Source organism: Panthera uncia, assembly GCF_023721935.1.
Source record: "Panthera uncia isolate 11264 chromosome C1 unlocalized genomic scaffold, Puncia_PCG_1.0 HiC_scaffold_4, whole genome shotgun sequence".
NCBI classification, from domain to species: domain Eukaryota; kingdom Metazoa; phylum Chordata; class Mammalia; order Carnivora; family Felidae; genus Panthera; species Panthera uncia.
In genome coordinates this window covers 13146412-13171451 of record NW_026057585.1, presented here as the reverse complement: position 1 = coordinate 13171451, position 25040 = coordinate 13146412, and the positions used below count along the sequence as shown (strand labels likewise).

Genomic DNA, 25040 nt, shown 5'->3' with positions numbered 1-25040 from the left:
ATAAAAAAAATGCACATACACTGGAGATTTTCCAAGGAACAGGAGCTGGAAATAAAAGTTAAAAGCATTTAAGAGAACTGAAATTGTCCCAGAAAAGTTCTGAGGATCATGCTTCTTTAAATGTCCTTGATAACCTCTTCAAGTTCTTCCTTTGTGAACATGTGGAAATTCTGGCCGGGCTGCACCGTGGCTAACTGGAAAGAAAGCAGAGAAGGGTTAATGAGCTGGGCTCGATTACCCTGCTGATAGCACTAGCATGGTCAGGAGAAGCTGTGTTAGTGATGCAGCTGTTCATTAGGAACTAAGGGATCTACTATCCAAGGGATATCCTTTTCAGCCACAGGTTCCTAAAATAGCTCTCTGACTCCCAAATAAAAATTCTTATTGACCAAGTTTTCTATTTTGAGGTTAACAGACCACATAACAGTTAACCAAATGCCTGGTGTCATTGTCATTTCTTGACACTACTTCAACAAGTATCAGAAAAGCAGCAGCAAATTACTTGGGGTCAGTACTTTTTCCTTAGAAATATATGAAAAGTGTGTTTACACACTTGGAAGTGAAGCCTGTGTGACCTTTGTTTCCTGGCCACCCTGTGTTTCAATTTTTATCGGTAAAATGGGGATAACAATAGCACCTGATTCATACAGAGGTTGTGAAGATGTGTTAATCTGTGTAAAGTGCTTACAACACTGCCTAGAACATTATAATAAGCACCAAATAATTACCGATTATTATTAGGTATATTATTTTCTTTAAAATTTTTCATAATGCAACTTAACAACAAAGTCTGTTTTAAGTTCATTATTTTGAGAGACAAAGAGAAGAGAGAGAGAGCGCATGTGCACATGTGTATGCTCACAAGTAGAAGAGGGGCAGAGAGAGAGAGAGAGAGAGAGAGAGAGAGAGAGAGGTACAGAGCCAGACATTAGGCTCGATCTCATGAACCATGAGATTATGACCTGAGCCGAGATCAAAAGTCGGACGCTCAACCTACTGAGACACCCAGGTGCCCCTGTTTTGTTTTTTAAAAGGACTAGCCATGAAAATAAAAGTATTCCATTAGCACCAACACAGGAAGTCAGTTGAGACTGACAAATATTAGTTATAAATATCAGTCCAGATAGAATCAATTTAAACAATAAAATACGAGGGTCAGAAGACAGTTTCAAATTTAAAACTACCAAGTTTTCTATCATCTCTGCTGATAACATAGTCCCATGTTTTGGGGGCCAATACTGAGCAATAGGTGCCATTTGACATTTGCCTAAAAAGCGGTTGTGTTGGTTTTAAATTTCCTCCTATTGCCTTTTTCTTTAGACTTTACAGTTAAACATACTAGGGTAATTTTGGCAATATTCATTACTGATATTTAACGTAATTTGAAACTTCCAGAATTAGCATAATCCAATTACATGATGTTTATTATTTGCCGCTTCACCTACAGGAAAAACACAAAAAGACTACTAACATTTTAAAACACCTGAAGATCTGATCTGGGAACAGACTTAAAAAAAAAATGTTCTCTCAACAAAGCCTGCAGTCTCCACTAGATTCTCCCAACAAAAGATCTATCCAATTACACAAAATGTCAGAACACATATTTATAAAATACATGTTAAACATTATCATTCATGTCCATATAGACCATGGGAAATTAAAATAATGTTATTACTACATCTTTCAAGGACGTGAGGACAGAGACACAAGGTCAATAAAGCAGAGAAGAGTGAGGGCCTACAGAATTTTTTTGTCAAGTTGCTCACAGCTCATAGGCTAGTCTTCCCAAACCATTTCAGGGGCTAAAAACAGAAACCGGGAAAGCTCTGAATAGAAAAGTCTGATAGAATCTGGCTGTAAATTGGTGCTAATAAGACTAGACCCAAATACGGCCTTTAGGAAGGTACTCACTCATCACTAGATGAGTAAAAATAACCCCTTGCATTTGCATCATGATAAACTTATTTACATAGGGAATATGAAAGATACTCTTCTATTTATCTTATTCTTTCAAAAAGCTCTGTGAGACAGGTGAAACATTTTCTTTCATTAATTCAATTAATAATTAATTATTAAGCACTTATGTACTAGTTATAATTGTACTAGGCATTAGGGATCCAAAGATAAAGAAAATCTCTTTTATTTACTAAGGGTGCTGGACACCAAATGCTTTTAATGCCAGGTGTTATAAGAGAGCTGAGCATATGTAGAGGCACAAAGGAGTGATCTAGGGGGAGTCAAGCAAGGTTTCAAAGAGAAGCAACTTTTGAGTTGTGTCACAACTCAAAAATGGGTCACACAGTGGAGAACCAGAAGAGCAGATGGAATGTGCACGTGTATAAAGCATGCAACAAGAGGATATATTTGCAAAATGAAGTAATTCTGAATGGCTAGAGCAGAGACTGCATATGGGAGGAGATAAAACGGGAGGCGAAGTAGGAAAGACAGTATACTATAGTGGTTATAAAAGTACAGGACCCCAGGAGGCACCTGAGTAGCTCAGTCGGTTAAGTGTCCGACTTCAGTTCAGGTCGTGATCTCACAGCTTGTGGGTTTGAGCCCCGCATCAGGCTCTCTGCTGTCAGCACAGAACCTGCTTCAGATTCTCTGTCCACCCCCACCTCTATCCCTCCTCCACTCTCTTGAAAACAAGTAAACATTTAAAAAATTAAGAAAAAAAAAGAAGTACAGGGCACAGGAGCGCCTGGGTGGCTCAGTCAGTTAAGCATTTGACTTCAGCTCAAGTCAGGTCAGAATTAGCATAATCCAATTACATGATGTGTATTATTTGCCGCTTCACTTACAGGAAAAACACAAAAAGACTACTAACATTTTAAAACACCTGAAGATCTGATCTGGGAACAGACTTAAAAAAAAAATGTTCTCTCAACAAAGAGAGAACCCATGTTCACGATTCATGGGTTTGAGCCCTGAGCGGGCCTCTGCACTGGCAGCTCAGAGCCTATAGCCTGCTTCAGATTCTGTGTCTCTCTCTGTCTCTGCCCCTCCCTCACTTGTGTTCTCTCTCTCTCAAAAATAAATTAATAAATTAAAAAAAAGAAAAAGTACTGGACCCCAATCACAGCTGGGTTCAACTTTTGACTCCATCATTTACCACTGTTATTTTGAGCAAGGTCCTACCCTCTCAAAGCTTCAGTTTCCTCTTTTGTAAAATGGAAATAGGAATACCAATCTGAGAGAGGTACTGTGAGGATTAAAAGAAACAATTGCACGCAAAATGCTTAGCAAGGTGCCTAACAGATTAAACATATGACTTAAGAACAGTAAATTATCATACCATGAAAGAAGTTTAGGATTTATCTTATAGACGGGAGTCAGAAAAGATTTCTTTTTCAATTTTTTTAATGTTTATTTTTTGAGAGAGACAGAGCATGAGAGTGGGGGGAAGGGCAGAGAGAGAGAGGGAAACACAGAATCTGAAGCAGGCTCCCAGCTCTGAACTATCAGCACAGAGCCCAACATCGGGCTTGAACTCAAGGACCACGAGACCATGACCTGAGCTGAAGTCAGATGCTTAACCGACTGAACCACCCAGGTGCCCCCAGAAAAGATGTTTTCAAGTGGAGAACAATCAAGACTAGATATGTAATTTAGAAAATCAACCTCAGTAAGCACAATGAAGGAAATGGAATGAAATGAAAGATGGCAAGGCTAGAGGCAAGAAGACTAGTTAGGAAACCTCTGAAAGGATACAAGGCAGGAGAAAATTGAGTGCCTGAACAAAAGAAGGCACTGGAAGTAGGGATGGAGAGGAGGCACTATAATATGACAATTATTTACAAGGGGGCAAAGACAGTGAAGGGAACAATTCAGTGAAGGGAAAAAAAAGGGAAGCCGAAGTCTTCTAGGTTTCTACTGTGAATGACAGGTATACATACCGGTAGCATCATCAACTAAGATTAGAAGGGCAGGAAGATGAAATGGTTTTCAGGAAAGATAATGTTTCGTTTTAGAATTGTCAAAAATTTGGGGCACCTGGGTGGCTCGGTCGGTTGAGCGTCTGACTTCAGCTCAGGTCATGATCACAGTCCGTGAGTTCAAGCCCCGCGTCGGGGTCTGTGCCGACAGCTCAGAGCCTGGAGCCTGCCTCGGATTCTGTGTCTCCCTCCCTCTCTGCCCCTCCCCTGCTCATGCTGTCTCTCTCTGTCTCAAAAACATTAAAAAAAAATTTATAGAATTGTCAAAAATTTGAGGAGTCTGCTTCAGAAAAGTCAGATAATAGGTTTAAAAAGTGACCACGAAATCTGACAAACTGGAGTTAACTTAGCAAAATAAGAAAAGTCCCAGGGAAATATTAAGAACACTAACAAATGGTAGCAATTGAGGAATAAATGAGGGGAGAAGCGGTGAGGACAATGGATATAGGTTCTCTTGGGAAAAGACCTAGTAATAAAGATTACAAAAAAGGATGAATGGAATAGCGCCCAGCAATAACATGTAACAGACTGATACACACGAGATGAATTTCAAAAATCATTATGCTGAGTGAAAGAAGTTAGACACAAAAGAGCACATACTGTGTGACCCATTTATATGAAATTCTAGAACATGAAAGACAAATCTAACGACAAAAAGCAGATCAGTGGGAAGGAACGAACTAAAAAGGGGCATGAGGAGACTTTTTGGGATGGTAGAAATGTTCTATACCTTAATTGTGGTGGCAGATTATACATTTGTCAAAATTCACTGAACTGTATACTTAAAATAGGTACATTTTACAGTATGTACACTATATCTCAACAAAGTGGATTTTTTTTTTAAGACAGGATACTAGGTAGAAGGAGGAGTTAACAAAAGTGTGCTTTGTTTTGTTTTTCTAAAAAAAGATGCAGCTTGGAAATTTTCCTTTTTTGTAGAGAAGGACAGGCTGGTGATCCAAGGGACAACTGGTAGAGCAGGGGCCCCCAAATGCCTGACTTTCTCAGACTGACCATCAAAATCACCCAAGGAGATTTCAAAAGTACAGATTTCTGGACTTCATTTCCAAAGACTGATGGCCAGTCAGATTTGGAAACTATCAGAGTACCGGTGGAGTAAACTGTCTTAGACAAGTGAAAGTGACCTTTTGAAATGCAAAAATAACTAAGTCAGGGAGTAATATAGTTAACAATAGAGCATGGGGGGTCCTGGGTGGCTCAGTTGGTCAAGCATCTGACTTCAGCTCAGGTCATGATCTCACGGTTCGTGCATTCTAGCCCCACATCGGGCTCTGTGCTGACAGCACAGATGAAGCCTGCTTGGGATTCTTTCTCCCTCTCTGTGTCCCTCCCCCACTCACGTTGTCTTTCAAAAATAAACATTAAAAAAACAATGAGAGAGCATGACTGAGACACATCTGATGCTCTTTTCAAAGCAACACTGAAACTGAATGAGCTAAAAATCTATGCAGTTTCAACTGAACCAAGCAGACCTCAGAACCTGCATTGTGAAGTCAGCAGAGCTATCTCTGAATTACTCTGAGGTAGGAAGAAGGGGGTAGTTTTGGCAGAAATGCCAAGACCCGCGGTGCCTGGGTGGCTCCAATGGTAGAATGTCCGACTCTTGATCTCGGCTCAAGTCGTGATCTCACGATTTGTGAGATAGAGCCCTGTATCAGGCTCTGCATCGACAGCAAAGAGCCTGCTTGAGATTCTCTCTCTCCCTCTTTCTCTGTCCCTCATCCACTTGCTCTCAAAATAAATAAATAAACATTAAAACAACAACAAAAAAAAAAAGAAGAAGAAGAAGAAGAAGAAGAAGAAGAAGAAGAAGAAAAGAAATGGCAAGACCCTATCTCATTCAGTACCAAACACCCCCAAAGTACCAGAAAGGAACTGACAAACTCCCTCCTAAGGGTCAGACCGGGTATCACTGTTACTAAGAAAGTGTAAAAATAGTATTTATGTAGTAAGTTTTTCCATTTCTATTCCAAACTCCTCTTCTTCCTGTTACTGCTCAAGAAGTAACCCCTCTTTCCCCCCACCTCCTCTCTCCAATTCCACCCACGCTTTCCCAACTTTAGGCCAGCCCCTTGTTTTGACATTCAAGTTTGCCCCTTTCACTGCAGCCTGTGGAAGCTGGCTGGCTCTAATGGCAAGACATTTGTCAGCCCTTAACCAGGCCATCCTTCACCAGGGATTAACCTAAACATACATTTTCTCAATGCACACTGAGTACAGCTGACATAATTCTGGTAAGTGCTGATTGGTTTAGTTACTGATTTGTGATTACAGACACAGTTGCCTTTAAAAAATTTTTTAATTGAAATATAATATTATGACCACCATCCTGACCTTTTTTTTCCCCTTCTTTTACTTGAGAGAGAGACAGAGAGAGACAGAGAGCGAGCAAGCAGGGGAGAGGAGCAGAGAGAATCTTAAGCAGGCTCCACACTCAGCACAGAACCTGACACAGGTCTCGATCCCACGACCCTGGGATTGTGACCTGAGCTGAAACCAAGAGCCAGACGCTCAACCGACTGACCCACCCAGGCACCCTGTACCCTGACTTTTTTTTTCCAGCTTTTCCCCCTTGTTTTTAATGTTTATTTATTTTTGAGAGATAGAGACAGATCATGAGTGGGAGGGGGAAGGGCAGAGAAACGGAGACACAGAATCTGAAGCAGGTTCCAGGCTCTGAGCTGTCAGCACAGAGCCCAAACCCACAAACTGTGAGATCATGACCTGAGCTGAAGTCATACCCTCAACTGACTGAACCACCCAGGTGCCACCCCTCCATCCTAACTTGTGATAACAATCTGGTAAATGGAGCCTCCGCTAGTTTTTTTTTTTTTTCCCCATTAGTATTTTAAGGTAGCCCAGCAGTCCTTTTGCTTATCCCAGCCTTCCTTTTTCCCTGTCCATAAAGACTCTTCCAAATAGTTCCCATTTGCCTTAACTCTACTGTTGAATTCACCCACTCTCAGCAGATGATCTAACATTCACCAGGGAAATACAGGACCTCTCTCTCAATTCACCTGCAAACCTACTCTATCTTTTTACTCACCATTATCTCCTTTTCTCCCATCTACTCTTAGCATCCTAAATAAGGGCAGTCAGAATCTGGTCCACAACTCTCTGGTATCATCTCTTGCCACCTCACTCACTACCTTACATATATCTTGCACCCCAGCATTCAGAAAACCCTCAAATTCTCCTTTGCATACAATGTTATTTTATATCTTTGAGCCTTTGCACATGGCTGTTCCCTCTTCCTGGAGTACCCTTCTCTTCCCTTCTCTAGCATCACCTCTTCCAGGCAACTTTCCTAATGTCCTAGGATAAGTTAACACGTTTTGGGGACAGTCCATTCTTATTACTATTATAGAAGTATTGGAGCTTCAAAGGATAGCAATAACTTCTTAAGGGCTGAGCATACAAAATGTGATTATTTCCATGGGAGATAAGGGAGCTATGATATCTGAATAAAAAACACCACAAGAGAAAAATACCTCTATATTAGTTGCATTCAGCTTCTCCTCCATTACTTGTTTGAGGATGATGAGTGAAGACTTGATGGCTTCTTTCAGTGTCATAGACTTGAAACAAAAAGGGTAAGAAGAGTAGCCATTATGTAATTCCTCCTTCCTTCAAAGATTTCCCCTATCTCCCTGAATGATATAGCAAATATTACTAAATCAAGCAGCTTAGTAAGTACAGTGCATTACCAGGTATCTCTAGAATTCAAGTAAACAGTAAATAAGTAGAATACATTCATTCAAAGTTTCAAGTCTTATTTTGAACCAGATCAAAGTCACCAACTTTCATATTAAGTGATCTTTGAAGAAGTGGAAAGGGCTACACTTCTCTAGTTATCCTCTTTTAATACAGAAACAAGATAATATTGGGAATATCCTATGATTCACAACTCCCAAATGATCTAAAAAGGTAGCCCACTGGTTTAATAAACCTGCTCTTGTAGTACCGTGTTTTGAACGCATGAACCCAATTTCTTCCACACATAAAATCAATACTATCAGGGGTAGAGGGGAGTAGACATCCCTGTGTGAACCAGTAAGTAAGATAGCCTTCAACCACAACAAGTTACCCAAAGCCAAGTCTTCCCATCCTACAAGGTAAAAAATGCCAAATGTCTACTTGCTTCTAGAGCCAGACTAGGAAATCTATCTGTTAAGTAAAGCTTTCAAGATAAAGGGTAAACAAACTGAGGTCATCTATACCATGGTACAGCACTCAGCATTAACTACTGATATGTGCAAAAATACGAATGGATCCTAAAAACAGCATTACTGAACAAAAAAGGCAAATGCAAAATATAAACTGTATGACTGCATTTATAGAAAGGACAAGAACAGACAAAACTAATCTACAGTGGTAAACATGGTTGAAAGGGAGGAAGAGAGTGAACGGAGAGGAAATAAGCATTTCAGGGAGTGATGGAAGTGTTCTCCATCTTGTTTTAGGTGGTGGTCACGAGGGTGTGTACTCCTAGAACTCCTAGAACTGAACACTTAAGGTCTTCCCATTTTATGTAAATTATACCTTGATTTATAAAATAATAATAAAAGTTGTGAGAGTACTCAATTACCTTGTGGTAAACTTCTTGCAAGGAGCTCTGGGCACCCTCTGAAGCAGAGCCAATTGCTCGAGCATCACACTGTACAAAGGTCCCAGATGGGTCCATATGAAACCTGCAAAACCCCCCAAAAGAAGGGGGTCACAAATGCTTAAGAGTGGTGGCATTTTATGTAACAAATATCTCACTAAAGAATATAAATGCTTGGCCCTGCAGTGGAAACTCCACTGAAATACTGAGGTACAGGTCCAAAAGATGTTGTATGCCTAGAGAAACCAGATTTTTTTTTTTTAAGTTTATTTAAGTAATGTCTACACCCAATGTGGGGCTCAACTCACAACCCCGAGATCAAAATTCACATGCAAAGTCACATGCAGCTATAGAAACCAGATCTTTTATTTTATTTTTAAAGTTTATTTATTTTAAGATAGGAAGTATGCACGAGCCAGGGAGGGGCAGAGAGAGAGGTGAGAATATCCCAAGCAGGCTCCATGCTAAGCATGGAGCCCAATGCAGGACTTAATCCCAGGACACTGGACCATGACCTGGGCTAAAATCAAGAGTTGGACGCTCAACCAACTGAGCTACCCAGGCACCTGAAACCAGATCTTTTAAAAAGTGTTTAAGAAAATTAATTCATTCCTCAGAAATTTAGAAGTATAGAAGATATAAATATGGCACTTGTGTATGCCTATCTAAATAATATTTGAGGAAAAGGAACAAATCAGCATTCTAAAGCAAAGCTCTAAAACACACCCTGACTATAGTACAAAGTTGCTTCTAATTCTTTCCAGAATCAGCAGTGGTTCCAACAGGGAAGTTCTTCACAGAATGCTTGTCTTTGTATAAACAGCACAGAATCACTGAACTTTAGAGTTAGAAGCCCTTCATTTTTTATAATTCTACAATAATCCTCTCAGTTTAGACAACCAGTCCCCATCCCAAATTAAAATAATTCTACAAAAAAAGAAACAGGAAAAAATGGCAAATTCTTACAGCTGGGGTCCTTTCTCATCAACTCCTCCAAATAACAGTGCTACTCCAAAGGGACGAGACTAGAACCAAAAAACAAGAGGTATTAAGATAAACAAATGGCTACTGAAGCAGGAGGTAAGAGGGGCTGGGAAAGGTATGTTCAGAGGACAAATGTCCTAAGTCCCTTAGAAGGAAACTTGCCACAAACACCACACTCACCATGGCACCTGGATCTGCATCTTCTTCTCCAAACTGCAGAGCTAGATTGGACACAGCCTGAGTCACACTCTCCACGGTCATTGTCTCATTGTAGGTGAACCAATGGTTCTAGAAAAAGAGCAAAATGTGGTCTAACTTTTAAATAAGAAAAGCATTAAAGCAGTCCACCATCTCACTACATACATCCCTGTGGACTATGGTTGCAAACCGAAGGCTCAGCTCCAGTGTGTTTTTCTTAACACTGAACTCGAATGCTTGGGCCTACATGAGAGGAAGAGAAATAGCTCTAGAAAGAAACTGTGATCAAAGTACCCTAAGCATTAATGACGGACTAGAGGATTATTCCCTTGAAAAACAGAGTTAGCCCTTCACAGCACTAAGCTTAGTCTTTTCACAAAGTGAATGCTAACAGCTAAGTGCCACTTTCCCTCAAAGAGCCTACCTTATCACTGTGTTGGTGTTTAAATTAAAGGACTTACTCTTACATAAGTACTGACAGTAAAGTTGAAAATAAGTGCAAAAAGTTTTATCAATCAGGAATTTTTTTCTTACTGGTCTTTTCTCGAAGCAGCAGGTACTCAATTAAAGAAAAAAACAAAATCAGCATTCTTGACCTGGTACATAACATTACTCACCATAGGAGAGCTGTTACTTGCAAGCCCAGCACCAAAGGCAGTTGGGGTAGAATGTCCTTTAGCTATGTCCACTTCCTGCTATGGTGCTCCCACAGTTAATTAGGGAACAGAATGTAGTGCAATGCTTGCTTTATTTAAGGCAAATCAAAAAGAAGCAAGAGACTGTCAGCACTATTTACCAGGGCTTCCTTAAAGCTGCAATGGTTGGATGGCTAGACTCCAAGCCTCAACAAGTTATTAACTAGGTGGTCTATCCAAAAATCACTCCTAAGAGCTACATCTGATATTAACACAGATAGCCTGCAATACAGCCCAGGCAGCTACATCATTAAACAAGGAACTCAAGCATCAAGGTAAAAAGGAGAGATGATGCTAATTTTACCTGTGTCTCCACTCTGGCTTTATCAATTAAAGTCTTAGCATCAGCAATTAGCCCACTCATGGCACAACCTGCAATGTAAAAGCAATAGTGACCCAGGGGCCAAATCCTAGCAGAACTCTTTCATCCACTCAAGAAATACTGAAACACTGGAATGGAACCATGGCGGCCATACGCAATCCCATAGCAATACACCCAAGAGGTTAGATGGGAAATCATTTGATTATACTGAACACAAGTATAATTATACTACAAATAAATAAAACCATCTGCAATAACTCAGAAGTCCAGTATTAAGATAGAAGACAGGCAAGAACAGCCAAACAAGCATGAATTTTCACATATTACATCCTTAAGCATTCCTTTAGCATTCTCGTAGACCACAATACACTTTCAAACTAAGCGAACACTAACATCCCAACAGAAGAAATAAGGAAAAAAATAACCATGTCACTATGAGCTATAAAAGGCCCCAGGATAAAATCAAAAGCTTTTTCACCTCCCTGACCAAATACAAACCAATTAGTTTAGAAAGAAAGTTTGCCTGATGGTCCAAGATGCCAACGTGATAGCTGTTACTTTATATGCCATAACTTGAAATCTGTATTTCCAGCTTAAGCCTTACTACCACATTTCAAACCTATGAAGCCAATGACTCCCTTAATATATCTACTTGGACATACCACCAACTCAAATCAAGTTCTTTCTTCCTTCTAGACTCCTTGGCCCTCACAACCAATCAGATCCCAAATTCTATCAATCTCCATCTGATTAACCTGTCCAGCATTAATCCTTACGTTGTCCATTCTCTGTCTACTGCCTTGGTTAAATCCCTCATTGTTTCTATTTGGATTAAAGGAAATTTCTTTCCAGGTCTCCCTACCTCCAGTCTCAGGCCCCTTCACTCTACCTGCAACCTTGTTATGAGAACTGTCTTTCTAAAAGACTAATCTGGGGGCACCTGGGTGGCTCAGTTGGTTAAGCATCTGACTCTTGGTTTAGGCTCAGGTCATGATCTCACGGTTCGTGGGGTCAAGCCCCACATCAGGCTCCTTGCTGACAGTGCAGAGCCTGCTTGAAATTCTCTCTTTCTCCCTCTTTCTCTGCCCCACCCCTGCTCATACTCTCTCTCTCTCAAAATCTGATGATATTACCCCAAAGCTTAAAATCTTTCCCATCAAGTTGAAGCTCTTTAGCATGGTAAAAAGACTTCTACTGTCTGATCCAAGACTTATTTCTTGCTACAGTCCACCTGCGAGTCATACCAAACTTCTTGTGCTAGGGTATTCCCTATTTTACACCACTAAGGGTTTGCTCATTTCTATTCCCTCTGACTGGAGTGCTCTCCCTTCCTATACCCACACACTTGTTCACTTAGTGACCATTTCCTCATCTTTCAGAATTCACCTCAGCTCAAGCATTGCTTTATGGAATCTTTTTCTGAAAGTCCCACTACCACTGGTCCCAGACAAAACTAATGATTTCCTCTTTTGTACCCCTACTGAGCACATACTACAGCCTCTCTTAACACCTACGTCACTCAACTGCATTTACTTATTTACATGTCCACCTCCACTATCAGACTGTATGCTTCTGAAACATAAGGACTATGTCTCATTTTTCTCTGTATCCCTGGTGACTAGCATAGGTCTGGCACATGGTAGGTTCTCAATTTGCTGAATGAAGTGACACTGATCTATCTCCAGACACACAACTTGGGATTAAGTAGACAAAATGTTCTTAAAGGACTAAATCTCAGCTTCTACATCTGAAAGATACTGTCAAGCTCCTGGAGTCACCATGGCATTGGTTCTGAGGCCTTCAGGCAACTAATTATTTTACCAATATTCCACTAATTAGATGACTAAATGGTTAAGAAAATTTCAACAGTCAACTAAAATGCAGAACTACTCACCCTGTAATGCTACAATGATGCCAGAAGCTAAGGCAGGGAAATTATAACAGAGACCAAAACAAAAACAAAAACAAAAACAAAAAAGAGTGCTGGGGTGTGGGGGATATAGGGGAAGACAGGAGTAAAAAGATAAATCTGAAAACAGAGGAAGAGGACTGATCTGCTCAAAATCTATTATTCTCATGCTCTCTGAACCTTAGTCACTCTAAAGACCTTTAAGAATTCCTCTTTCTAGTGGACACTCTAGTTTTCCACATGATCCTCTGCTCCAGATGGCTTCCTACTAGGGCTAACATTATGCAACATTGAAGACCCAGCCATCATAGGGAGCTGGCCTATGATTCAACCTTTACATATTTCGACAACCATATTCGCCAAGTCTCAATTTGAAAGAGAAAGGAACTTCTGGAAGTAGGCTGAGCCCTACAATTGCTTCCCACTCCTATATTATGCACACTGGCTTACTGCCTGGAAAACAGTAGCTAATAAGGGGATAAGATGTTCATCTAATGAACCTCCTGTGGAACACCAAAGAAGACTAATTAATCCAAGCCAGATCCTATAGAACAACTTCCCCCTACTCCTTACCTATGTGAGCATCAATCTCTACAATTTTCTCAATGCTGCTAGGCTCCATTAGTGGGGAGGTAATTCTCTTCTCCACAGCTAGGCACACACCCTCTGATGTCTGAATCCCAATGGCTGTAGAACCAAGCTAAAAAGAAACGTGTTATAGTTATCATGTACAGGTCAAAGAACAGTCTCACATACTCACCAGGAATCTCTCTGAACACTGCACAAGACAGAAGCTTCAATTAGCCATACCAAGTATTCAGAGAGTATAAACAGCACCCTAATAAGTAATGTGTTATTCTTGTCAATGGCAGGAACACTTGATTTACAGATTTTGTTCTTCTAAAGGGAAAAGTTCAATGAAGTCTTGAAAACATCTGGAAAATGATCAACTCTAATGCCAATATTTTGGAGAGGGGTAGATTCTAAAGTTCTAAACATCAACGGGCAAAAAAGTAATAAAACTAGAATGTTTTTCTTTTCACCTCTGTTCTCTTGACCTGTCCCCAAAGGTAGTATTTCTCAAATCTACATGACCTCCAGAAAAGTAGTGTACATTAAAAAAAGGAAAAAGGTGCCTCGGTGGCCCAGTGGGTTGAGCGTCCAACTCTTGATTTTGGCTCAGGTCATATCTCACAGTTTGTAAGATAGAGCCCTGTGCCAGGCTCTGTGCTGGCAGCACGGAGCCTGCCTGGGATTTTTTTCTCTCCCTCTCCCCCAAAATAAACAAACAAACAGACAAACAAAAGAAGAAACAAAAACACCACCACAAACGTAATTATTAACTTAATCTTTTGAGGTCACTAGCAGTTTACAATATAGCTTAATTTCATCTCCCCATCTCCAGGGCACCATTCTAGTCACTGATCCCTCTATGTCTGTTTCTTTATCTGCAAGATGGGGGTAATAAAACATCAAGAAAGTAAATATATTAATACATAAAATGCTTAAAATGGTGCCTGGCACATAATAAATGAGTAACAAAATTAGTCATTCTTCTTATATGCCTAGATTACTTCAACATCCTCTTACTTAGGTTCCCCATCTTAATCTCTCTCTTAATGTATATTTCATGTTATAGCCTAACTGATCTAATAAAATGCTATTTTAATTATACTTCTTCTCTGAAGAACTAACATCTCCCTATATTGCCTGTCACATAAAATCCAAATAAGCTTCCAAAGCCCTCAAAACCTAATCTCACTTTTCATTTCAAACTTTATTACTCATTATTCTCCAACAAAATCTACCAGGTATAGCCCAACCCATTTTCTCATGCCATATTACTTATCCCTTAACTCACAAACCATGAGATCATGACCTGAGCTGAAATCAAGTGTTGGATGCTTAACTGACTGAGCCACCCAGGTGCCCCTGAATTACCATTATTATTTAGTTAGTTCCACAAAGCAATGCCTGCCAGTGCAAGCATCAGACTCCCGGAACCTGTTATTGTAAAGGAGTCCAAGGAATTTCATGAATCATTATGCATAACATGCTTAACATGACTGCAGACTGCATAATCATGTCTCATACATAAGTGAATTATTTTTCAAATGCATAAAGTTGTGACTTTATTTACAAATGTTTTTAAATGTATATACCAGCTTTTTTTTTTTAATATATATGCATAACTACAGGAGAGAACTGTTAAAGAACTTTATGTAAAAAATGGGCATTCATACTTCTAGGTAAAGGTATAGACTGAACACACACATTAGCTCTACTCCTTCCCCTAGCCTCGTAATAGTACAAAATTAAAGGATGGCAGAGTCAGGGGGTAGGGGGCGATGCACAAATATACTAGCACAAAGAGAATGGGCAAAGACACAGCAACAAAATTTCTAGGAAAGAAGACAGGTTAGTGATAATTTACTTAATAGACCTGAGAAATCTGAACCCTAAACCAGTAGTAAAGAAAATCAAGAAACAATCTGATTTACATTATAGGATCCCAAAAAAGAAAGGGACCTCTGGAAATAGAAACAAAGGAGCTAAAAATCACAAAATCAGTTCAGTGTTTACCTAAGAAACAGATTTCCAGATCCCCTCCCCTAGGCTATAAAGCTAGATGACAGCTCCCACCCCCACTCCTATAGAAAACTCTGGAAAGGGTAAAACAGACAGTGGTCTTTGGATTGGGGGACACTAAGCACAGTCAAAGGCAGGAGTACCAGAGTGAAAACAGGGGATTAAGTAAAGACTGACTAGCTGAAGGTTAAGAACTTCAGCCTTCTTTCCCCATTCAGCTCTCTGAAGCTAGTAGCTGAAACACCCTTCAGGCATGAAATGAGAAGGGGCAGTTTTCTCTAGAACAGTTTTCAAACATTTTGGACAAAATCGACATTAAGAAATATATCTTATATCATGATCAAAACATACTAACATACGCAAATAAATACAATAGAAACAACGTGGGAAAAAAACAATGAAACACCAATAGTATCAACATGGCATTCTGATATCTACTGTTCTATTCCACTCAAAAAGAAATGCTACCTTGACCCACTAAATTGATTTCAATGCTCACTAATTGGTCAAGACCTGTAGCTTAAAAAACATAGCTCTAAAGAATCTAACCAATTCAAGAAAAAAAAAAAATGAAAGAAAAGTTTAAAAAAAAACCCTTAAAGAATATATTTCATCCATAAAACAAAAATAGGACACTAATAAGAAAAAGGAAAAAATAAAGGAGCTTAGAAATTGAAAAAGCAGTATGCCCAGAGAACTAGTCCAGAATTGGAACAGGTCAGAAGCTCAAAGATATTTTTAAGAATCTTTACTGGATACTTAATGTGCTTGGAAATTTTGAGAAGATACATATAACCTAGAGAGACTTTGGGGATTATTTATGACATGTATACATTAAATTAAGTAAATTTTTAAAAAAGAAGAGCTCTTAACTCCAGGAAAATATAGTGCAGAAATGGAAAAATGGCTCAGCTGTGAATACATTTACATAGTCATATGACTATAAGTGTTGACTAATGATCTCACAAAAGTATATATTGAGTGAATTGCTGTACCTCCACCCCAGGAGGAAAGCGTGTGTGTGTGTCCATGTGTGTCATTGGGGGCAAAAATCTTCATCGTCTATAATGTAAAGTCTGTGGATAATATCTAAACAAAAACAAAATTTTTTTCCCCACTTCTGCTGGCTGTCTGCTTCTGTGCTAGAAATATGGAAGCAAATGCCAAGAAAATTATCAGCTAAAAGATCTTAAAAGTGTTGCTTTTGGGAAGCTGAAGATAGAGGGGGCAGTCCTCAGGGATTGCTGTTTTTGTTACAAGGTTGATATAATTATTTTATCTTTTGATTCTAAAACTACATGCAGGTATGCCTTAAGAATAAAAATGTAAAAGTCAGAAAATATTACTAGAGAATTTAATTTGGCACTTAGTTGTTCTCTAGTTGTTTTACGTTTTTTTTTTGTTTGTTTGTTTGTTTGTTTTTTTTTTCGCTTCAGGCGTTTTATTAGTTTCCCCGGCAGGGCCGGAGTCCAGGTAACGCTAACGCGAACCCAACTGACGCCCACCTGTAAGCCCCAAGCGGAGCTGGAGCGTGAGCACCAGGAGCGGACCGGTCAGAGGGGGCCGGGGCGGCCAGCTGTGTGCACCTGGGCGGGGGAGCACGCGGTCGCCCCTCGCCTGGTGACGAGAGACGGTGTGCGCGCACGAGGGCAAGGAGGATGCAGGCGGGGCTGGGGGACCCTCCCCGGGGCAAGAGGAGGTGGCTGCACTGCCCACGGCCAAGGCCTCTGGCAGGGCGGCCCCCCCACCCGCATGCTGAGCTGAGTCTATCTATTCGGACGATGAAGTAAAGTGCGTTACTGAACAAAGAGTGACTTGAAACCAGAAGCAGGGAAGTCACAACACTTTTCCTTCGGCTCAGAGACAGAAGGAAACGAGTTCTGCATCTGCCAGAACTTCAGAGTGAGGAGACTGTTGGCTGAAGAGAGACGGAAAGCAGCAGGTGGGTGAAGGCGACACCAGGAGAACCGGCGGGGACGGGCCCGGGAGACACACAGGCTGAGCACGGGGTCCCCCGCAGCCTCGCGTCGGATCGCAGCGGCCAGACGACACGGGGCCACGCTGGCAGGGACTCTGTGGTTCAGGCCGGCCGTTCCGCACCTCTCCCGCCACCCCCACCCCCAACCGATGGCTCTGAGGCCAGACCCACCCCAACTGGCCCCTGGCCTGGAGAGCAGACAAGTCTCGTGTGCCCCACGCCCGGCGGACTCGGAGGTTCCGGGCACAGCCCTTGCCACAAAAGCAGCCAACACTCAGAGAACGGGGCTCTCTGTCCACAGTGCCACAGGTAAGGGAGGGTCACACAGGCCCGCCTCCCACCCCCGGGGCAGAGACATGAAGTCCTCAGCACGGTCTGCTGCTCTTAAATCTCCAACTGAACAGAGCAGGACAGACTTTATATCTACTTTTTTTTTTTTATGTTTATTTATTTTTGAGAGAGAGAGAGAGAGAGAGAGAGAGAGCGCGTGCACACAAGTGGGGAAGGGGAAGAGAGGGAGACACAAAATCTGAAGCAGGCTCCAGGCTCTGAGCTGTCAGCACAGAGCCTGATGTGGGGCTTGAACTCACAAGCCGAGATCATGACCTGAGCCAAAGTTGTACACTTAACTGAGCCACCCAGACACTCCCTTTATATCTACTTTTAAATTTTATCTGGCAGACTTGTTCTCAACCAGGGGCCATTTTATCCTCCAGGGGACATGTATCTGGAGGACAAAATCTAGAGACAGTTTTGGTTGTCACAGTTAGAAGTGTGAGTGCTACTAGCATCTAATCCCGCTGAACACTCTACCATGCACAGGATGGTCTCTCAACAAAGAATTATCCAGTCCAAAATGTCAATAGTCCCTGGGTACTATAACTATTTTGTGGATGAAGAATTCTCATATTATAAGAATTCACAGCCTGTTCAATTTGGCCTCCAACTTAAATAACTTCCTAAGTTTCCACTCCAAAAAAAAGATTAATATTTTCAAGACAGACTAAGTAATAAAATGTACCAAAATCAAGGGAATTTTCTTTTGAACACTTACATTTACCCCAGATATTTCAGTATTACAATTCTGCCTAAAGTCCACCCCACCCCTTGGTGGGGACTGAGGAAAGGAAGTGAGGGAACATTTGAAGACTCTACCTAGTATTTCTTTAGTATAACTCATAGTAACCAATGTCCACATGCTCAGTTTAATATGGTAATTTTGACACTGCCAGATTATCCTTCCTTCCCCCAAAAAACTTACTCCAAAGGCATTTTTTCCCCACTTCTGCTGGCTGTCTTTCACCCTTGCCATCCATACTGTACCTCCAAATGACAACTTATACTTGCCATTCTTAGTCGTTTCCCCAGCTCCTTTCATGCTACTGAATACTTATGGTTATCAAATTGCTTTCTCATTGACAACTCATAAGTTGCCAAGGCGACAACCAGGTTGTTTAAATACCAAAGAGCCTGAATTTTCACATGGGTTAAGTCACATCTATTAAAGGGTCACATGGCTATTTCTATCTTAGCCCAACCTAGGGTAGACATCACATGGTCTCTAATTATCTTTAAGCAATCTGAAAATTACTAGCAGTAAGAAGCTTAAAGAAGAACCCCCCCCCAAAACTGAGGATTATTCTTGGCTTGGATAGGACTATTATCTTTAGAGGCTCAAAATAAATGCCACAGCTTGAAATCGTCATAGTCTTCACAATTCATAATAATGTATGGTTTCAATACAGGGCAAAGATGATCAGAAACAGGCACTTGTAGCTGGCCCACCACTTTCTGTCCCACCATCTATCATAGTGCATCCACCTTTACTTCTATGTCTTCAACTAATCACAGTCTCTTTTGCCCTTTTCTAGATTCTCATACAATAGTTTTCTATAATACACTCTTTTTATAATAGGTAACTTAGAAACACAGTAGCTCTCTTCAATTATTTGAAGAACTGTTTTTGGAAAAGGTTTAAACATCCTGTGTGGTTCAAGGACAAAATTAGGGACAACTAAGGAAACTTCAAAGAAGCTAGACTTTGATTTATTTATTTTACAGTTTATTTATTTATTGTGTGTGTGTGTGTGTGAGAGAGAGAGAGAGAGAGAGAGAGAATGTGAGAGAGGGAGAGAGAGAATCCCAATCAGGCTACATGCTATCAGTGCAGAGCCTGACACAGAGCTTGATCCAACTAACTATGAGATCATGACCTGAGCCGATACCAACTGAGCCACTCAAGCACCCCAGGAAGCTAGACTTTTGATTCAATACAAGGATAAATTTCTAAACCATTATGAATTGTTTTCTAACAGAATGAGCTACCTAGTGAGAAAATATTCTATCACTAGGACCATACAAACAGAGGTTATTTAGGGATGTAGAGGTGACTGAAGCACAGAGTAATGGGTTCATCTAGATCATTGATTCTCAATTCTTGCTAGATATTAGAATCACTGAAGGAGCCCTTAAAAATACTGATGCCTGGACCTTCCTTGGATAACCTAAATCAGAACTTAGATTATCCGTAATTCAACAAATGCAGATCCCATGTGATAACTAACTTTAAGTATAGATAGCTCACTTACTGATTTTGTTAATACTGGTTTGGGGGCGCCTGGGTGGCTCAGTTGGTTGAGCGACCAACTTTGGCTCAGGTCATCATCTCGTGGTTTGTCAGTTCGAGCCCCGCATCAGGCTCTGTGCTGACAGCTCAGAGCTTGGAGCCTGCTTCAGATTCTGTGTCTCCCCCTCTCTCTGCCCCTCCCCTGCTCATGCTCTATCTCTCTCTCTCAATAATAAATAAACGTTAAAAAAAAAATTTAAAAAAAAAACTGGTTTGAACTATTTGATTTTGTTACATTACAGGACACATCTCTTACTTAGTCCTGAAAGTGTCCAGTACAAATCCACAATTTTAAGAATACAGGTGATGAGTTAAACAATTTTTCAAAGTATCTTCCAGATGCTAAGTCCAGACCTCTATATCCCTCTCTTTATAGCCAAGAGGATTATGAACACAAACATGTCCCTTCAGCCCCACTGAGAAAAAGATACTTACATAATTATGAAGCATTGATCTGTTCAAAAGTCTTCAGGAATAGGATTGAAATTGATATTAAAACGGTTAGTGGTTGGGTAAAGGGAGATACAGAATATTTTCTAAACAAATAGCTAAAACATGGGGCACCTGGGTGGCTTAGTCGGTTAAGCGTCCGACTCTGGCTCAGGTCATGATCTCATGGTTCTGTGAGTTGGAGCCCCACGTCAGGCTCTTTGCCAACAGCTCAGAGCCTGGAGCCTGCTTCAGATTCTATACCTCCCTCTCTCTCTCAAAAATAAAATAAAAACATTAAAAAACAAAAGGGAGAGATAGCTAAAACACATTTACTCCAAATGTTCTGCCAGCAATGCAGTAGGTTGCCATGAAATTTCAAAAACTTGCTACTTGATACTATACCTTGATAGCTTCAATGGCATATTCCACTTGAAATAATCTTCCTTCAGGAGAAAAAGTATTCACACCCCTATAATTAAAAAAAGCATTAAAGATTGTCAGAAAAAGTGTAGAGAAACAAAACTCAAGTTCCTTGACATCTAGCTCAAATAGCTACAAGATATGCATGTTGTCATTATTCTCCTTTGCCCACAACAATCTGTAGCTATTGTTTTGTACATTAACAGCTTTTCAAGAAAATGGAACTTATGTATGGAACACTTCTGTGCTACTCCCAGAGGCTTCAAACTGATCAAATGAGAGCAAGGGGCTTTCTACCTCAACTCTGAACCAAACTGAATTCCCTCAGTAAATTCAAGCCCCCAAAACTATCTGGCAATTCCCAATATGCTTTTATCCTTCTCCCCTTCACATTACGTGCATTTAATGTCAATATCATACTTTTCAGTAAAAGTCAGTTACAGGTACATTTCTCTAATTATTTGTATGAATTAGTATTGCTATCTTAACAGACTGAGATCTGGCTGGTTCCTAAAGCCTAAGCTAGTTTATTCATTCCATACATATTTACACCAATTACACACTAGACTTCTTTTTCTTTCTAAAACACCTTCCCACCTTCTCTTGTTCCATTCTGTTGGAAATCCCTATGGAGAAGAGGCATCAATCATGGTCTTAGCTATAAAAGTCTTCTGCACACAATGGACACTTCAAAAATACTTGAACAAATGAATGAAAGTAGTTATGATCCTTGGCTTATAGAGTTTGGATTTGATAACATGTAACATGATATATAATACAGTGTTTTCAAATTTGTTTTATCAAAAACTCTTTCTTCAAAAAAAAAAAAAAAGTATATGTATCCCCGAAATACAAAACAGGTAATAATACAAGTTGACATTTACTGCATATCTACTATATACCTGGCATTGTTATAAACCTTTAAATTATTTAATTCACTTAACCCTCAAAATAATCCTATGAAGTAACATTTAAAGACAGACATTATTTCACAGATGTGAAAGTTGACAAAGAGGTTGAGTAATATGCCCAAAGTTAGTCAGCATGTAAGAGGCAGAGGTGGAATTAGGATTTAGGCAATGTGACTGCGGAGACCTATCTTTGAATTGTTCCACTATACTGCCTCTGGGAATTATTACTCTGGGCTAAATCAGGAGTGAAAAGAGAATCTCACCATCCCAGAATCCTCCTGGCCCCAGAGGTAATATCCCAGAGGTCATTAAAAAGTTCAGAACTCTAGGAACAATTTTTAAAAATCACTGAGTGAAAAGTCTGAGGACAGAAGACTGAAATTAAGTTCTAGTTCTGCCACTTAGTAGCTTTAATTCCCTCAAATGAAAAACAAAAAACAAAACCTATCGTACATCTATCACAAGATAATTAATATTGAATTGCACAGAGTATGAAAGAATTTTGTGATAAAGTACCATGTGAATACAGTATTTTCACCTTAATTCAGGCACTTCATCCTAGTATAGTATTAATTACTACATCCTTATATGGGCTCTGCTCTTGGCTGTCTTCTCACACTTCACTGTTCTTTGGGTTATTTCATTTACATCAAGCACCAACTACTCTCAAACCTCTATTACCGGTCTGACCTCTTCCCTGATTAATTTAATGAATCCTGAGCATTTTCACTTGGATATCCCATTAGCACCGAACACTCAATATCTTCTAATCTGAAATATCTCTTTAAATCCAGCCATCCTTGCAAAATCAGTTCCATCTCCTGTCATCCTATTTCATTTTTATTTTAAAACACCTGCAATCTCTCAGTTCCCCAAGCTAGAAAGTTCTGAATGATCTGACTCATTTCTCCCCATCTTCTCCCACATTAATCATATACCAAGTCACATCAAATCCTCCCACAAGGTAACTCAACACTCTTTCATTCTCAACGACCTCATTACCTTTCACCTAACTATTGTAAGCCTTCTAACTGGTATTGACTCACTCTTTCTTCTGCTCCTGTCAAATAATCTCTGCAAAACACAATTATGTAACTTCTTCAAATAAAAATTAATACCACATGGTTGCCTAAATAGTGACCCAAACTCCAGGGGCGCCTGGGTAGCTCAGTGGGTTGAGTGTCCGACTTCAGCTCAGGTCATGATCTCACGGTCTGTGAGTTCGAGCCCCAGATCGGGCTCTGTGCTGACAGCTTGGAGCCTGGAGCATGCTTCGGATTCTGTCTCCCTCTCTCTCTGCCCCTCCCCTGCTCATGCTCTAACTCTCTCTGTCTCAAAAATAAATAAAAACACTTTAAAATTTTTGAAAAAAAATAGTGACCCAAACTCCTTCACTACAAAAAAAATCCATCCAATATCTAGCACCATCCTGTTTTCCCCATAGTTCACCACTCCCATACATGTATCAAATGTACCACACAGAAAAGAATGTTCCAAACAGGCACTGTTTCCCCACTGCCCCTCCTTTGTTTATCCTATATTCTCTGCCTCCAACCTACTGACACTTAGTCCATATTTATTAAAATCTTCTTCTTTCTCAAGACTCAGTTTAAATATCGGCTCCTTTTTAAAGTTTTCAATGACCCCCTAATATTGAATGCAACCTCTCTCAACAAACTTTCTATAGTACTTGATTTGAATTTCTCTAATGACATGAAGCCACTTCTGACTTGCACTATAGTTATTTTTTAAATAGCTCTTTAAAAGGCAAGCTCCCATTTAAGAGCAAGAATCTTGATTTTGTTCACTGCTGTATGGCCAGTAACTAGAACAGTGTCTTGTACACAGCAAGCATGCAAGTATATTAGCTAAGTGAATTTAAAAAGGCTGTATTTTAGGCATTCTTGGGAGGATATAAAAATGAATAACACATAGCACTCATTGAAGATGTTAAGTAAATGATCACAGAACCTTAATAAAGACTTTCTGATAAGGATAATAATGTCTATCATACACCCCCTAACTCAAAATTCTATCACCCAAGGAGGATTTTTTTTTTAATGCTCTGGAAAATAAATACCAAGTCATTTTACAGAACAGTACGAAAAGCTGTCAGTTTTAAAACTTCACATATATATATTCTGAGTCAGTAAAAGCATAAAAAAAGTGGGAGTTCCAAGTGATAAAACTTTTGACAGGATCAACATACACTTGACAAGAAATGCAGCTTCTAAAGAGCTAGTAGAAAGAAAACATCTGCCTTTCCTGGCTAAACAAACAAACAAACAAACAAACAAAAAAACCCAAAAACATCTTTGCAGCTATGTGAAAATCTAACCCACCCAAACAGAAACTGAAAGTAACAATGTCTAATTTGTCTATGCACAATTTTACTCAGCATTTCCAAGCCCTGAAAAATATTTTTTTTCTTTTAATGAATACAACAATCTCACAACCTTAATTTCAAAAACAGATGTGGCCTTAACACACACACAAACTAAATTGCTTTAAGCTTCTCAAAAAGTCCGAAAAGTCTAGGTCTAGTGGAATCAGCGTGATGAGGAAACTCTTAAGAACCACTCTAAATTCCAGTTCCTATAAAATCAGACTCCACACTCCATCCGGGCATAGCTGAGAATACTTTCAGACTTTTGCAGAAACTATACATACCAGCATGCCCTCCTACATTTCAACCAAAGGAAAGGTTACTCTACTTCCACAACTAAGAAACGGAAAACGAGGTTGTTCCCCTAGAAGGAAGGGGGAGCTGAAATTATGAGAGCCATTAAAGAATCTCTAGTAGCTTTTTTTTTTTTCCAGGCAACACGTTCACATTTTTTAAAAAGGCAGTCATACTCAGCACGAAAGATGAACGGAGGCGGGGTTGACCCCTGGACTTCTCCGGGTTAAAGGTCGGAGTCGCGGCCCCTCGGCCTTCTTCCCCAAGCACAAAGCGGGGCTTCTCCCTTCCGCACCGAGTTGGGACCCAGCAGTGACTCAGCGGTAGCACCTGGCGCGAGCCTAGCTTGGGGAATCACTGCAGGCGGCTGGGGAGGACATGAGATCCCCAGGCCGGGCCAGCCTCGGGTTCCTGGGGCGCCCCATGACACGGCAGAACCCAGGCCGTGGCCGGGCCCCAGTCCTGCCCACTCACAACCCCGACCCCACTTTCTCCCGACGCACAGACCTGTCGTACTCAGACCGGGTGAGAAACATGGCGAGGGCAGGAAAAGCTGGCAGCAGCTACGTGGGGTTTCTGAGGGCCAACACGAGTCCACCAGCACCCAACTCACCCACACCACCACAAAATTGAGGCCCTGCTTCCAACTGCGCGTGCGCAGGCGACCCCTTCAGCCCGCCCGTCAGTGCCTGCTTCCTATTGGTTGGTTGTAGTTCCCGCCAAGGTGATTG

The 25040-nt window shown here is 40.5% G+C and overlaps 1 protein-coding gene across 1 annotated transcript; it reads right to left on the bottom strand.

Annotated features, from left to right (window-relative positions):
* On the bottom strand, positions 1–24953 carry PSMA5 (proteasome 20S subunit alpha 5). Its single transcript, XM_049616638.1, has 9 exons — positions 24817–24953; positions 20701–20767; positions 13247–13373; positions 10747–10814; positions 9730–9837; positions 9532–9590; positions 8548–8650; positions 7451–7537; positions 1–194 (listed from the first exon to the last, which is right to left on the bottom strand). The coding sequence occupies exons 1-9, from the start codon at positions 24843–24845 to the stop codon at positions 117–119; spliced, it is 726 nt and encodes a 241-aa protein (XP_049472595.1). The 5' UTR covers positions 24846–24953; the 3' UTR covers positions 1–116.
* Between the last annotated feature and the right edge of the window lie 87 nt (positions 24954–25040).